Raw genomic sequence first — 12,876 nt, 5'->3', positions numbered from 1 at the left:
AACGTCAAGGCTGTGGAGAATCAAGTGTAAACAGCCCAAAATTTCTGGTTTTATATTGACTAAGAGATTTGGGAACTGTATTTAAAGCTACATTTTATTTTGGAAACTGATCCATTTTAGAGGTTGGTTAGATGGTTGAGACGTTTACTGAACATGCTGCCATAATTTGTTCTACTTTTCCTTTACGTGGTGTGACAACAGATGTGTCACAGATCCTTTTTTCTTCATTTAAGTTTTCATTTAACATCTGGAAGCTGTTGTATTTACAGTTATATATACAGATGTACTACATCAGTCATGTGCATTTCTTTAATTTTAGAGCCATAAAAAAACTCAAACATTCTCACAACTGTTCAGTTTTGCATGAGGAAAACTGAAAAGTGAAAACTGTTACAAGGTAGTTAGGTTTGTCCAACCTTCGCCTCATTTAATTATTAACCTTAATCTCTTTATCAGCCGCTTCCAGTAATCAGCACAGTATTGGCTTGTTAAAACATGTAAATCAAGAGTAGCAGTTGCTAAACATCACAGCTGAGTAATATGAATGCTTGCCAAGTGGTACATCCTGCAACTTTGTATCAAAATGGCAACTTAAAAACCGTTGAGCACATTTATCATCAACAGAAACTGTGCCTGACAGAATAACTGATGGTTACGGTTCAAATGCAAATCGTTTGTAACTCGTGTTAACGCTTGAGTTCAAGTCCAGTACCAGACGTCTACAGCTCCATCAGAGCTACGATGTCATCGATGCGAGATGTCTTCCTGTCAGTGTTTGTGGAGCCGAATGCCTTCTCCATCAGGTCCTGTTTGTTCCTCTGGATCTTCACCATATTCTCCTCCACTGAATCCTTCACAATGAACTGCAGCAAAAAACACAAACATAATCACATGATTAGTTCTCTAGTAATCTAACCTTTTTTTTTAAAGTTAAAAAATCACTAATCAGCTAGAATCTAAACAGGAAACTCATGCACCCTCCCTGTTGTATGCAAAATATGATTTCTTTCCAATACTATAGATAGTGAGAGCCAAATTACTGACCTTAGTGACTACAACTTTCCTCTTCTGGCCCAAACGGTGGCAGCGGTCAATGCACTGCTCTTCAGTAGCTGGGTTCCATGCCTAAGACACAAACACAGAGAGAGTTCACTGTAACTGAAAATATGCAATATTTATTCCTGAAAACCTTCTATGATAAGATAGATTTAGAGCTTTCATTCTTAGGGATCATCTTTGTCATCCTTGTGCACAAACATCTAACGGGATGTAGTGAATGCTGAGTAGTGGTGCACTCTGGTGCCATTTTGACTTGTCATGCAACCCCCATGACATTGCTAGCTACATCAGTGCAACGAATGCAGCTTCCTGGGCTAGACTGGAGGCACAAATGTGCAAGTAGGTCAGTCTATGGAACATCAATGCAGCCACAGGGATTCCCCGATGCAACAGCTGAAAAAGATCAGATGTTCTGCAGAAAATCTACCATCACTTTGTTTCAGTTAACTAATGATTTTTTTAAGCAACAGCACTGATCATTAATAAACTGCAGTGAGTCAAGCATCCATCCGGTGTGAATATAGATGATTGTGGCAAAGTGTTGACATGTGCACAAGCAATGACCAGTGAGCATTACCTCAACATTATCCTTAGGTGGTAAAGCAAACCAGATCCTGATGCATACCAGTTCTATCAGTTTAGTTATGAGATAAGAGCCCAAGTCCTGAGCTAGTCACACAGCCATGTATGGCATTTGTGTTGTTTTCTTTTGTCCTTTCTATTTTTTTAATAATTAAAAAAAGATTAACAAGCTTTAATTAATGTTCAGAGAGCTGTTATTCACCTATTCCAGTCAGTCTACCTCCACTACATACACCAAAGAAAATCTCAATCTTTGATAACATGATTCTTAGATGTTGTCAGTTTGTTAGATAACTTAGTCTTTGGCCACCAACCTAAGTATGCCGTCTAATGCATTTACCCATCTATCATGTGGTTGAATGTCTGCTTCCACCAGGCTTTGTACTTACGGGGTCCATGAGAAAAACGTGAGAGGCAGCAGTCAAGTTAAGCCCCACTCCTCCGGCTTTGAGTGACAGGAGCATGATGGTAGGGCTGTCGGCCGCTGAGTTCTGAAACTCCTGGATGACTTGAGTCCTTTTCTTCTGGGTCATGGTGCCGTCCAAACGCACAAAACTGAAGCCATGCTCTCTGGTGAGGAGGAAACACTTCCATGATGAGCAATCAAATAAAATATTTAATACAATCAATTACATTTACGCCACAGTCTGTATGTTTTCAGTGTTAGTTTCTGTCTTGTAGCAGATAAATCAATAGGCTTTAAAGCAATCATTAATAATCGTAAAAGTAAATAAAAATGATGACTGAAATGATTAGCTGAATTTTACTGAAATAAAAGTCACATTTAGAGCTTCCTTCATAAATTTTGTTTATTGCACTGTATTTTTTCCCTGGTCATCAAAGCCACAGCTGCTGCTGCTTCTTTTTGTTTTGGCTGCTTCCTTTAGGGGTCGCCACAGCAGATCATCTGCCTCATTTTCATCCTACCCCAGCATCCTCTTCTGTCACACCAACTCTGCATGTCCTCTGCAGGTCTTCCTTTTTTCTTCCTACTTCCATATCCATCATCCTTTGTTTAATGTATCCACTAACCCTCCACTAACCTACACGTCCAAAGTATCTGAACTGTACTTCTCTAACTTTGCTCTCATATAATCATTTCTTGTCCATTATGGTCACTGCCAATGAAAATCTTGGCACTCTTAGCTCAGCTTACTGCTTTTTGTTAGTACCAATGTCTCCAAACCATACATTATAGCATGTCTCACTACTGTTTTCACTGTTACACTCTCTTATGTGCAGTCCGTTGATGTGGAGGTTTGATCCCAGGTATTTAAACTCATCCGTCTTTACTACCTCTGCTTCTTGCATCTTCACCATTCCTCCGGCCTCCCTCTCATACGAGAATACGAACATGTATTCTTTCTTGCTTCCGCTGACTTTCAATCCTCTTCTACTCAGAGCATACCTCCGCCTCTCTAGGCTCTTTTCCACCTGCTACCTGCTCTCACTAAAGATCACAATGTGCAAACATCATAGTCCACGGAGACTCCTGCCTGATCTCATCTGTCAACCTGTTCATCACCAAACAAACAAGATGGGGCTCAGAGCTGATCCCTGATGTAATCCCCTCTCCAACTTAATCCCATCTGTCACTCATACTGCATACGTCACCACTGTCTTGCCGTCCTCCATCAAAGCCACAGCAATCACTGCGAATCCTGACTCTATGATCTTAGTGTGTATTACCTGAGTGGAGTCTCCAGGATGGTGAGGAAGCGTGTAAACTGAGAGACGACCAAACACTTTATGCTGCTGTCTTTAGATCGCAACCTGAGCAGGTTTCCCATGAGTGCTTGCACCTGCAAAGACACAGATTTTCACACGGCACAGTACAAACCCATTTTCCACCCCTGCCAAATCAAAACCGTGGAGCTACCTGCTTGCTTTATTGTGGGACGGTATCTGTTTTTAAGTTTTTGGTACCACCTCAGCTGAAGTTGCGAAAGAGAACTAATCTACTCTATTATATACAAAATATCAGACCACTGATTGCTTAGAGATTAGTAGTCACTTGAGTCTCCATGTGTGCACCATGGGCTTAATGACACAAGGTGTTATGAACAGCCACATGCTGAGAATCAGAAAAACCTTAATTTTGATATATTCCAGTGTTTGTGTTCATGTTGTGCATGATATAAAAGTACCCAGTACCAAAAGCAAGCATGACTAGCTGAAGCTTTACTATGTTTTGAAAATTAAGCTTAAGGGATGGCTCCCGTTTTAGGGTCTACTGAGTGCGTTTGTCATTTTCTCCTACTTAATTTGAGTGAAGTGAGTACCTTTGAGCTTGTCCTCCACCTCTCAGACTTTGTACTATTCTCTTCTTCCATTTCTTCTTGTGGAAACTCCACCAGTTCGCTGGTCTTGATTTCACTTCGACACAGAGGACAGCGTGCCACCTCCTGTGCCAACATATGGAGCATCAGCAAAGAGAGAAATATAAATTTAAATTAAACTGAATATGTATTTGTTTTATGTAGAATGACAGCTAATTTACAAATGCCTGATGCACATATACCTGTCCTGAAGTGCTGATGACCTGTGCAATGCATGGCCGGCAGTATACGTGGGCACAGTGTGTAATGACGGGCAGACGGACCGAGTCCAGACACACGGAGCACTCCTCATCAGAGCCGCTGGCCAGCACCAACCGCAGCTTTTCTATGAGACGCTCCCGCAGCTCTGCCGGTGTCGCTGCAGCACCTTAAGCCAGAAAGTGATGAGTAGGGAAAGAAATAATCAAACGGAGTAATTGGAAAAAGGAGAAACATTTCTAATGTTTGTATTAATACAAGTATTTGTTTGACTGATTATCTCAGAACAGGGAGTGTTAAGAAAAAGGTTTTACCAGCAAAGTCAACTGTTTGCCTAAAGTGTCTTTGTATTTTAACTCAATACGTTAGAGCTCAAGATAGCAGCAGAGCAAAGTAAAAATATCCTAATTATCAAGCAAAAAACAACAAAGTAATCCACAAATCCACAAATCTCAGATTTTACCTAAATCTGAGGAAATCTTTGCCAGCAGGTCAGGGTGGCAGCAGTGCTGTCGGAGCCTCATGAGAATGGCAAGCACATCAGCATAATTCCTCAAGACTGTCCCTTCAGCTACATATCTGCAAAAATGCACGTAAAATCGTATTTTATTATGACATTTGACATGAATGGATGAATCAACAGTCACATGTCCCGTCAAATAATCTCACACAGGTACTTTCTGTCTCAGCAAAAACACTCGTCACTCTCAAGCATGTTTGCGCAAGTACACTGACACGCTCCGCACGTACCTGCCAATGGTGTTTTTTCCTTCAGTGCGTGCCAGCTCGTACTCCTCCCTCTCTGGTTGGCTGAGCTCTACCTGCTCCACGTAGACTTTCTTCTCAGGCAGTGACACCAGAGGCCGCCCGTTCACCTCACTGTTCTTGGTCCGTCTCAGGGTGATGCACTTCACTAGTGTCTGAAGGTGTCTGCACACAGTAGCGAGTATCACAGACTAATACTGTAAGGTATCTGATTATTTATAGTACTTTATAACAAATTCTTAAAAAAAAAATATCACAAACCTTTATCATACCCTTACACAAAATGCTAATATAACTGTGGCAGGGCGTGATCTGCGGTGCCACTGCAGGGGAGGCAGACGCACCTGCATGGCAGCCGCAATCACGCCTAACCGGCTTAAAGTCTGTGCTTACTGACTGCTGTGGCTGTTTTTGGTATATGTCCATCAGTGAGCTGCAGAGCTATAGTAAAAGTATGCTGAAAGGCATGAACGAGTGGTCGGGTCTGTCGTGGATCTTTCACAATAACGTGAAAGTGATTCTGGCAAAGTGATTCTGATTAAAAACTTGGATATGAGGCTCTCTGTACAAGAGATTAGACCCTGGAGCTTTAAGCTTTTGTTTTGGACAAAGAAAAACTTTAAAAGTCAAGAAATGCAACAATGAGCAAGGAGTAGGGAACACAAGCAATATTAAAATTAAAGTAAGGAGACACAAGCAAAGCAAGTAGGCTTTAAACTGAAAGATTACTGCTACTCTTAAGTGAATGGCACCCTCTGGAGGATTGCTGCGGTGCTGCAGTCTAGAAGCTAAAGGATCTCTGAGCACTCACTGCAGGCCGGCCCTGTCTCCTTGCGTAACGGGTCTCTGGATCACTCTGTTCCACCACTCTCTCGTATCAAAGGGCTTCAGACCCAGGAAGGCCACCAGCATCCACAGATCCCTCACACTGTTCTGGATGGGAGTACCTGAAGAGAAGGAGGAAGAGGAATGAGTGTGCCTGTTTACTACATATTAAACAAACATAATAGCGTACCGTGTGGTCATCGAGGATTTGTTTATTTAGGTATTTACAGTTGTGGTATTAAGCTCGATCAAACCAATATCATGCTGTGATGTAACCGAAACTGTCAAAATTTCTGTTATTTTCATTCCGTAGATGAAGACGCTAATGAAACAGCACAGGATGGTCACAATTATGGTATTAGTTTAGAGCTGTCTACTGTGCCAGTCTACATAAATACACATTAAAATAAATGCATTGCAAATAAATGCAAGAAGGCACTTTAAAAACTGGTTTAACAAAATGTATATTTTTTATGAGTCTGAAACAGTTCATCTTCAAATGTTATACCTATAACAAATTTACTGAAAATATTAAATATTTTAAAACTTGTATCTCCTTGAGTTTCATTTCAGACTTTTAAATGACCAGTAGAAACCCTGCCATACCATCACTGTCATCTATTATAATCTGTGTGTGTGTATGTAGACATGGGATACCTGAAAGAATCCAGCGTCTCTGAGCTTTCAAGTCAAGTACAGCTTTACTCATTTGTGCATTTGGGTTTCTTACGATGTGTCCCTCGTCTAGCACAACCCTCAGCCAGCTGATCCCATGGAGGGGACTCTTATTCTGAAAGGAAATCATTATGGTACATTAGGGATCTCCTAAGAGAAACGTCCAGTCCAGTTACTTATGAATTATTTTTTTTAAAAATTGACCAATAGCTGAATTATCTTCAGTTTTAATTTGTGTGAATATTTCAGTCCACACTGCAACACATTTGTGTATATACTCACCCCAAAATCAGAAGAGAGGACATTGTACGTGGTGATCACCACATCCTGAGAGGACAGAAACTTTTTACTCCTGTTCCTCTCTGGACCGTAATACAAATACACATTCAGCTTCACATTAGGGTCCACATGCTGCTCAAACTGGTCCTGCATGCAAGAAGAGAGGAAAATGATGAAAAAACCTATACATTGCTTAACTTTAATTGTAGCCAATTGTTATAGCATGCAAAAATACAGTTCTTTCAAAGTGTGCCTTCTTACCAGCCAGTTACTGAGCACAGAGAGGGGGCAGATGATGAGAGTTGTTCTTGCTTTTAAGTCATCTGTGCTTTCAGCGATGGAGGATTCAGCACCTGCACATGTAAGAAAAACCCCAAATCAAATGTTAAATGACTGTCCAAGTTCTCTTTCTTTAAACAGAAATATAAACATAAAACACTCAATAAAAATGCACTGTTGGAACTCACTCTGAGTGAGACTGGACTTCTTGTCTGTTTTCTTCTTCTTTGAGCCTGTGTCAGATGTTGAGCCACTCAGAGCTGCAGCAAAGTCCAGATCCTCGAACAACACCGATCGCTCTGCACCGAGAGCACACAAGTCAATAATTTTACTCACAGGAAATGATTGAGAGTGTTTAGAAGCAAAACAAGAAATCAGTTCAGTGCAATCATGCATTTACTTTCTCATCAGTAAGTGGACTGGTTCTTATAAAGCATTTTTCTACTCTATCTGAGCACTCACAGTTATACAACATGCCTCATTCACCCATTCATTCTACGCAAGTTCTTTCTATCGTACATTCACACTCATTGCACACATTCACATACACTGTCTGTGAATCTGTGCATCTTAGAGTTCAGTATCTACCCCAAGGATACTTTGGCATGCAGACTGGAGCAGCCATGGATCGAACCACCAACTTTCCAATTAGCAGATGACCTTCTACACCTCCTGAGCCACATCACAAGTACACAGTTCTGCAGGTTACAGTTATACCTTTGCTTGGTTTTCTCTTGGTTGCTTTCATCTTCTCTTTGCTCTTACCTGTTAAGTGGTCAGATTAAGGTTAAGTCAGGTTAAAAATGCCAGTAAGTCACAAATGAACAAACAAAAATTTTAAAATAAACATTTGGAGATGACAATTCTTACTTTTCTCTGACTTATCTGCTGCCTTCACTCCATCTGGTTCATCAACACAGATCACGTCCTCCTGGGTACTGATTCACACAGGAACATCAGTTTATATCAGAAACATAAATAATCTGCCCATTGGAATTGGGTCATGAACTAACACAGAATCTAATAGTGCAGAAAATACATTCCCATTTCCAAAAAGGTTGTCACACTGTGTAAAATGTATATAAAAACAGAATGCAATGACTTGCAAATCTCCGGAAAAGCAAGTGGTACTAAAAAGAAAGCTGGGGGAATATTTAGCGACTAATTATGTTAAATAGCAAAACATCAGTAGCATGACTGGGCATAAAAAGAGCATCTTATGGAGGCAGAAGGTCACCAATATGCAAAAACTGTCTACAAATTGTGGAACAACTTCAAAATAGTGTTCCTCAATGCAAAATTGTGAAGTCTTTAAATACCTCATTATATGCAGTACATAATATCATCAAAAAATTCAGAGAATCTGGAGAAATCTCCGCGCACAGCTAAAAATCGTTATTGAAGTCTGTGATCTTTGGGTCCTCAGCTGGCACTGCATTAAAACAGACATTATTTTGCCCCTAAAATCACTGCATGGACTTGGGAACAATTTCAGAAATCACTGTGAACACAATTCTCTGTCATCAACATTTTCCATCCACAAAAGCTCTGTCACGCTAAATATGAACACGATCTAGAAACACTGCAGTCGTCTCTGGGTCAAAGCTCATTAAACTGGACTGAGGGTCAGACAAATTTGAATTTCAAATTCTTTTTGGAAAATTTGGTAGATGCATTCTCAAGACTAAAGAGGAAAGGGACCATCTGGCTTGTTATCAACATTCAGCTCAAAATCCTGCATTTGCTGGTTTAGGTAAGATTTAGTGCCTGTGGAATTGGAAGCGTGCACATTGGGAAAGGCATCATTAATGCTGAAAGGTGTATGGATGTTTACAGTTTTGCTAAAAGAAGGTTGGATGCTACACAGTGGTAAACATGGCTCTGTCCCACTGTCCCAGTTTATTTTTGAGACGTATTTTACGCCGAGTCCAAACTTTTTTGGAATTGAAGTTGTATAATTTGAGTGAAATGTACATCAATAATACACTCACAGGTTAGAACCACTTGATGTGCCACTCACTCCAGCTCCACCTGAACTGCTGCTTCCTGAAGCAAACAAACAACATCTTTTATTTAATTTGCATGTTTCGACAAAATCATAAAATGTGTTAAAAGTTTTCAGTACCTTCCAGTGTCAGGGCCATTTGTGACGTCGTTTTAGCTTTAATGGGTGAAACCTTCTCAACCTGCACACATGTAAACACACATTTTGTAATCAGTGAACACAAGTTACTCATGAAGCATATTGCCTGAAAAGACTGCAACACACTCCTACTTACACATTTCTCCACAGGCAGCGGCTTTCCTTTGTGAAAGTTGGTGAGAATCAGTGCAATTACAGTCAGAGTTTTACCCTAAAAGAAAGGAAACGGTTCAATTTACGCTGACTGTGGACGCTGTTAGAATATGATCACGTGACGTGTGCACTTAAATATGTGTATCTGTGTGTCACCTACCAGCCCCATGTCATCTGCCAGTATGCCTCCACGAACCCTCTCTGGTAGCTCTTTGGCAGAGAAACACGTGAGGGTGTTGTAGTAGAGCTCGCCTCTCTTCTCCCAGAACGGCGGCAGGGCAGCTTTGTTTTCGCGAGCGCACATCCAGGACAGCGCCTGCTTCTGATGGAGCAGGAGGGGAGTAGCCACAGACTGGAAAAAGAGACGGTTGTATGTTAAACACTAAAGCTGTAATCCGATATAAAGAAAAGCAAAAGGGTGTGACAGCTTGGAGAGAAATACGAAACTCTTTCCTTAACTTCAGTATAAAAAAATAAAATGATCTCAATCAATGCATTTAACTGTTGTTATTAAAGTAAAAACAAAAAACATATTGCAGACAAAAGCAGGTAATAATACCTACCACAGCAGCTTCTTTCTCTCCATCCTTACTCTCCATCAACCCTTCGAAAAGGTTATCAAATGCATTTTTTAGCTGAAAGGAAAAAAATATAAGTAAAAAAACACTGTTTTCAACACAGATACATGTTGGTCCATCCCATGAGTTTGTTATTTATTTGCTTGTAAGGTGTCGTTGTGTTTTCAGGCCTATAAATAAAATGTATAATTATTATTATTATTTTAATATAAACTATAAAGCCTTACAGAGTACTACTAAAACATTTAATGTAATTTATTTACCTCATCAGCAGTCAGTGCAGTGGTCACACCTTTTTTTGATGAATATGCGCGAGCATCTTGTCTACTATACCATTGTTGATTGTCGCCTGAAATCCAACGCATGCAGGTAAATGAAGAACCATGAGCATATACACACACACACACATTAAAATTGAGTAAATTAAGTCCAGCAATTGTGCAGGGCGTACCTTTCAGTTTGCCTCCCTCTGTGTTCAGCTTATATCCTCGGCGTGACATATGTTCCAGTACAGAATTTTTACTCTCTTCTTTCCCCCAGAAGGACAGCATCACCGGCATGGTGTAGGTGTTTTTCGTCCCTGAGTATACCACCCTGAAAAAGTAATGAGAAGTGTATTAGTATACAAAGGAAATTACAGTTTGCCAACATTAATCCTCTAATAATGAACATGCACCTCAGCTCAATGTCACTATGACAATGTCACATGTCTGGTTTTGCAGATTTTTGCAGAAAGATTCCCTTACTGCACAACCCCAAAGGGATTTGTCTCTTCTCTTGGAAGCAAACCAGGGATCCTACATTTGTTATCCAAAACAGTACACTATAAGGAATATATGTACAAAAAAAGGAGTAAATAGTTTGATTAAATAATGTGATTTTAGTGGTCAGAAACACCTGAGTGCTTTTGTTTAGGGGTTCAAGTAGTGATAGTCCTATTTTCTGAAAGGGACAATAGTTTCGGGCACATAGCAGCTCACCCTTCTACTTTAGCTAAGTTGTTGTCCATGATGTAAGCCATTGCTGCTGCCAGCTCCTTCTTGATGTGTCCGACTTGATTTCCATAAATGTTGGCAACCATCACTGCGTTGCGGTCATATGGATTCTGAGGCTGCCGCACTAAACCGACCATCTCCCCTTGGTTCACCTGTCCAGAGATAAAAACACCTTTTGCTTTTCAGGTTTCTCCACATGTTTCTGACCTGTGTTGTCTCCTCTGTCCACTAGAGGAATAAAAGAGACCCTGACTGATCCTCACCACCCCTGAGTAATATCTGAGGCCGACCACGGTTCCCTTGAGCTGGCCAAACAACACGCTGCCGTCTGCATCGGGCTCCTCAGACGCTGCAGCTCTGATGGCCTGTGAGAGAGTCTCTGCATTGGATTCATGGCGATCTGTGAAGAGGTCCACCTCACTGAACCTGCCCCAACCAAACTTCCACCTGCGGTTGAACTGCATGCCTGCAGCAGAGATAAAAGAACATGAGTTTAGATAACAGAGTACTCTGAACTGATGAGATAAGATAGGCTGCAGACGGTAACGACAGAAAATACGCATTCTAACTTCGAGGACACGCAGATGCAGAAATAGCACTTAAACAGCGGAATTAAACTATAATATAAATAACAATATAATAAAGTTAGCTTGTCAACCTATATCTACATACACACACTTATAAGCTATTAAGAGTTAGCATGTGTAGTGTGTCCATACAAATAAAAGACTGTTACAGAGTGTCGACATGAAACAAATCGTTCGTACTGTTTAACTTCCTCTCGGTGAAGACTGTAGTTTGTTGTTTTTGACGTATTTTGTTGACGTTTGAGCTACTTTCATCTGCTGCTTATTCAAAAAGTAAAAACGGCTTTAGTTGCTCTATAACTTCCGGTAGTACTTTTCAAAATAAATTATTATCGTCGTTTAAAAAGATCGCCCAGTAAATAGACATTTTTATATGAGAGCTTTCACGTTTAGTCATCAAATGAGTTGTAAAATAAAAAGAGATTAGACAGCGATAACCTTATTCAAGACACCTCTCATCCTGTATCAACATCCTGCTTTACCACCACCAAAACCATACACCCAAATAATATACCTCACTTGACAGGTTGCACCATAGGGTCTACATATTTTCTTTTCCCTCTACGTCTGCAAAGGAAATAAGAAAAGAAACCAGCAAAATACAGTGGAGGATCTGTGTGTTGGTCCCCAGTGGTACTGGTGATCTTGTCAAAATTGATAGAATTATGATACACAAAAAAGTACCATCAGATTTTGAGCCACCAAATATAATACCATCTAGAAAGGATGGGCTGGCCTTCCCAGAGCCTGGACCAGAACATTATTGAAGAAGTGTGGGACCATCTACCACTATCCAAAGAGAGCCCTGAATGTCCTTCAAGAAACCTGGAGAACGATTCCTGATGGCATTTTTAAAGAAATTAAAAGAACACTGCCTAAGAGAATTCAGCCCGTGTTGAAGAATGAAGTTCAAGCTCAGAACTTTAGAACTGTGCAAACTCAGTATTTCCATATATGTTTGCACATGTTTCAATAAATAGCTGCACTCATTTCACTTTTTTCATGCAATATGAAGAAATGGGGGATGGATCAAAACCTGAATCTTTGATCTAGACAGTACTGTACTTTACACATCTATTTACTGTTAATGTGACAGCTCTATATCTCATCATAATTTTAGACCAGTATATTTTATTAATCAAAGAAAATACAACAAATGGCAGTATATTTGGGGGTTAGTTTTTTTCAAAAACCACAAAAAAATGTTTTAATTCTTGTTTTTGATCATTGTGCCAAGTTTTAGAATTGTGAATTAGTTAATCAATACTTTTAAAAATGGAAGATGATACGTTTATATAATCAGAACAGCCCTTTTGGGTGTTATTCTGAAAATTAAAGATCTGTTGTTTCCGATGTTATTGCCACGGATGTTGCGCAGGAGCTGCGTTTACGCGCCTTTGAGTTTTGCCCTAAAAGCAC

The 12,876-nt window shown here is 40.2% G+C and overlaps 1 protein-coding gene across 1 annotated transcript; it reads right to left on the bottom strand.

The window, feature by feature from the left end:
• Positions 1-295: 295 nt before the first annotated feature.
• Positions 296-11,783, bottom strand: hltf (helicase-like transcription factor). The gene is made up of 25 exons (XM_031737028.2): positions 11,638-11,783; positions 11,134-11,336; positions 10,856-11,022; positions 10,327-10,469; positions 10,139-10,224; positions 9,861-9,932; positions 9,458-9,649; positions 9,281-9,355; positions 9,127-9,187; positions 8,993-9,047; positions 7,872-7,939; positions 7,719-7,766; positions 7,190-7,300; positions 6,984-7,075; positions 6,726-6,869; positions 6,426-6,558; positions 5,755-5,890; positions 4,929-5,108; positions 4,642-4,757; positions 4,163-4,347; positions 3,924-4,046; positions 3,331-3,443; positions 2,031-2,211; positions 1,045-1,125; positions 296-863 (listed from the first exon to the last, which is right to left on the bottom strand). Exons 2-25 carry the CDS (start codon positions 11,332-11,334, stop codon positions 720-722), a joined length of 2,907 nt encoding a protein of 968 aa, XP_031592888.2. The 5' UTR covers positions 11,335-11,336; positions 11,638-11,783; the 3' UTR covers positions 296-719.
• Between the last annotated feature and the right edge of the window lie 1,093 nt (positions 11,784-12,876).

The sequence above is a fragment of the Oreochromis aureus genome, linkage group 19, assembly GCF_013358895.1.
Source record: "Oreochromis aureus strain Israel breed Guangdong linkage group 19, ZZ_aureus, whole genome shotgun sequence".
In the NCBI taxonomy this organism is placed as follows: domain Eukaryota; kingdom Metazoa; phylum Chordata; class Actinopteri; order Cichliformes; family Cichlidae; genus Oreochromis; species Oreochromis aureus.
This window is presented reverse-complemented; position numbering and strand designations above follow the sequence as displayed.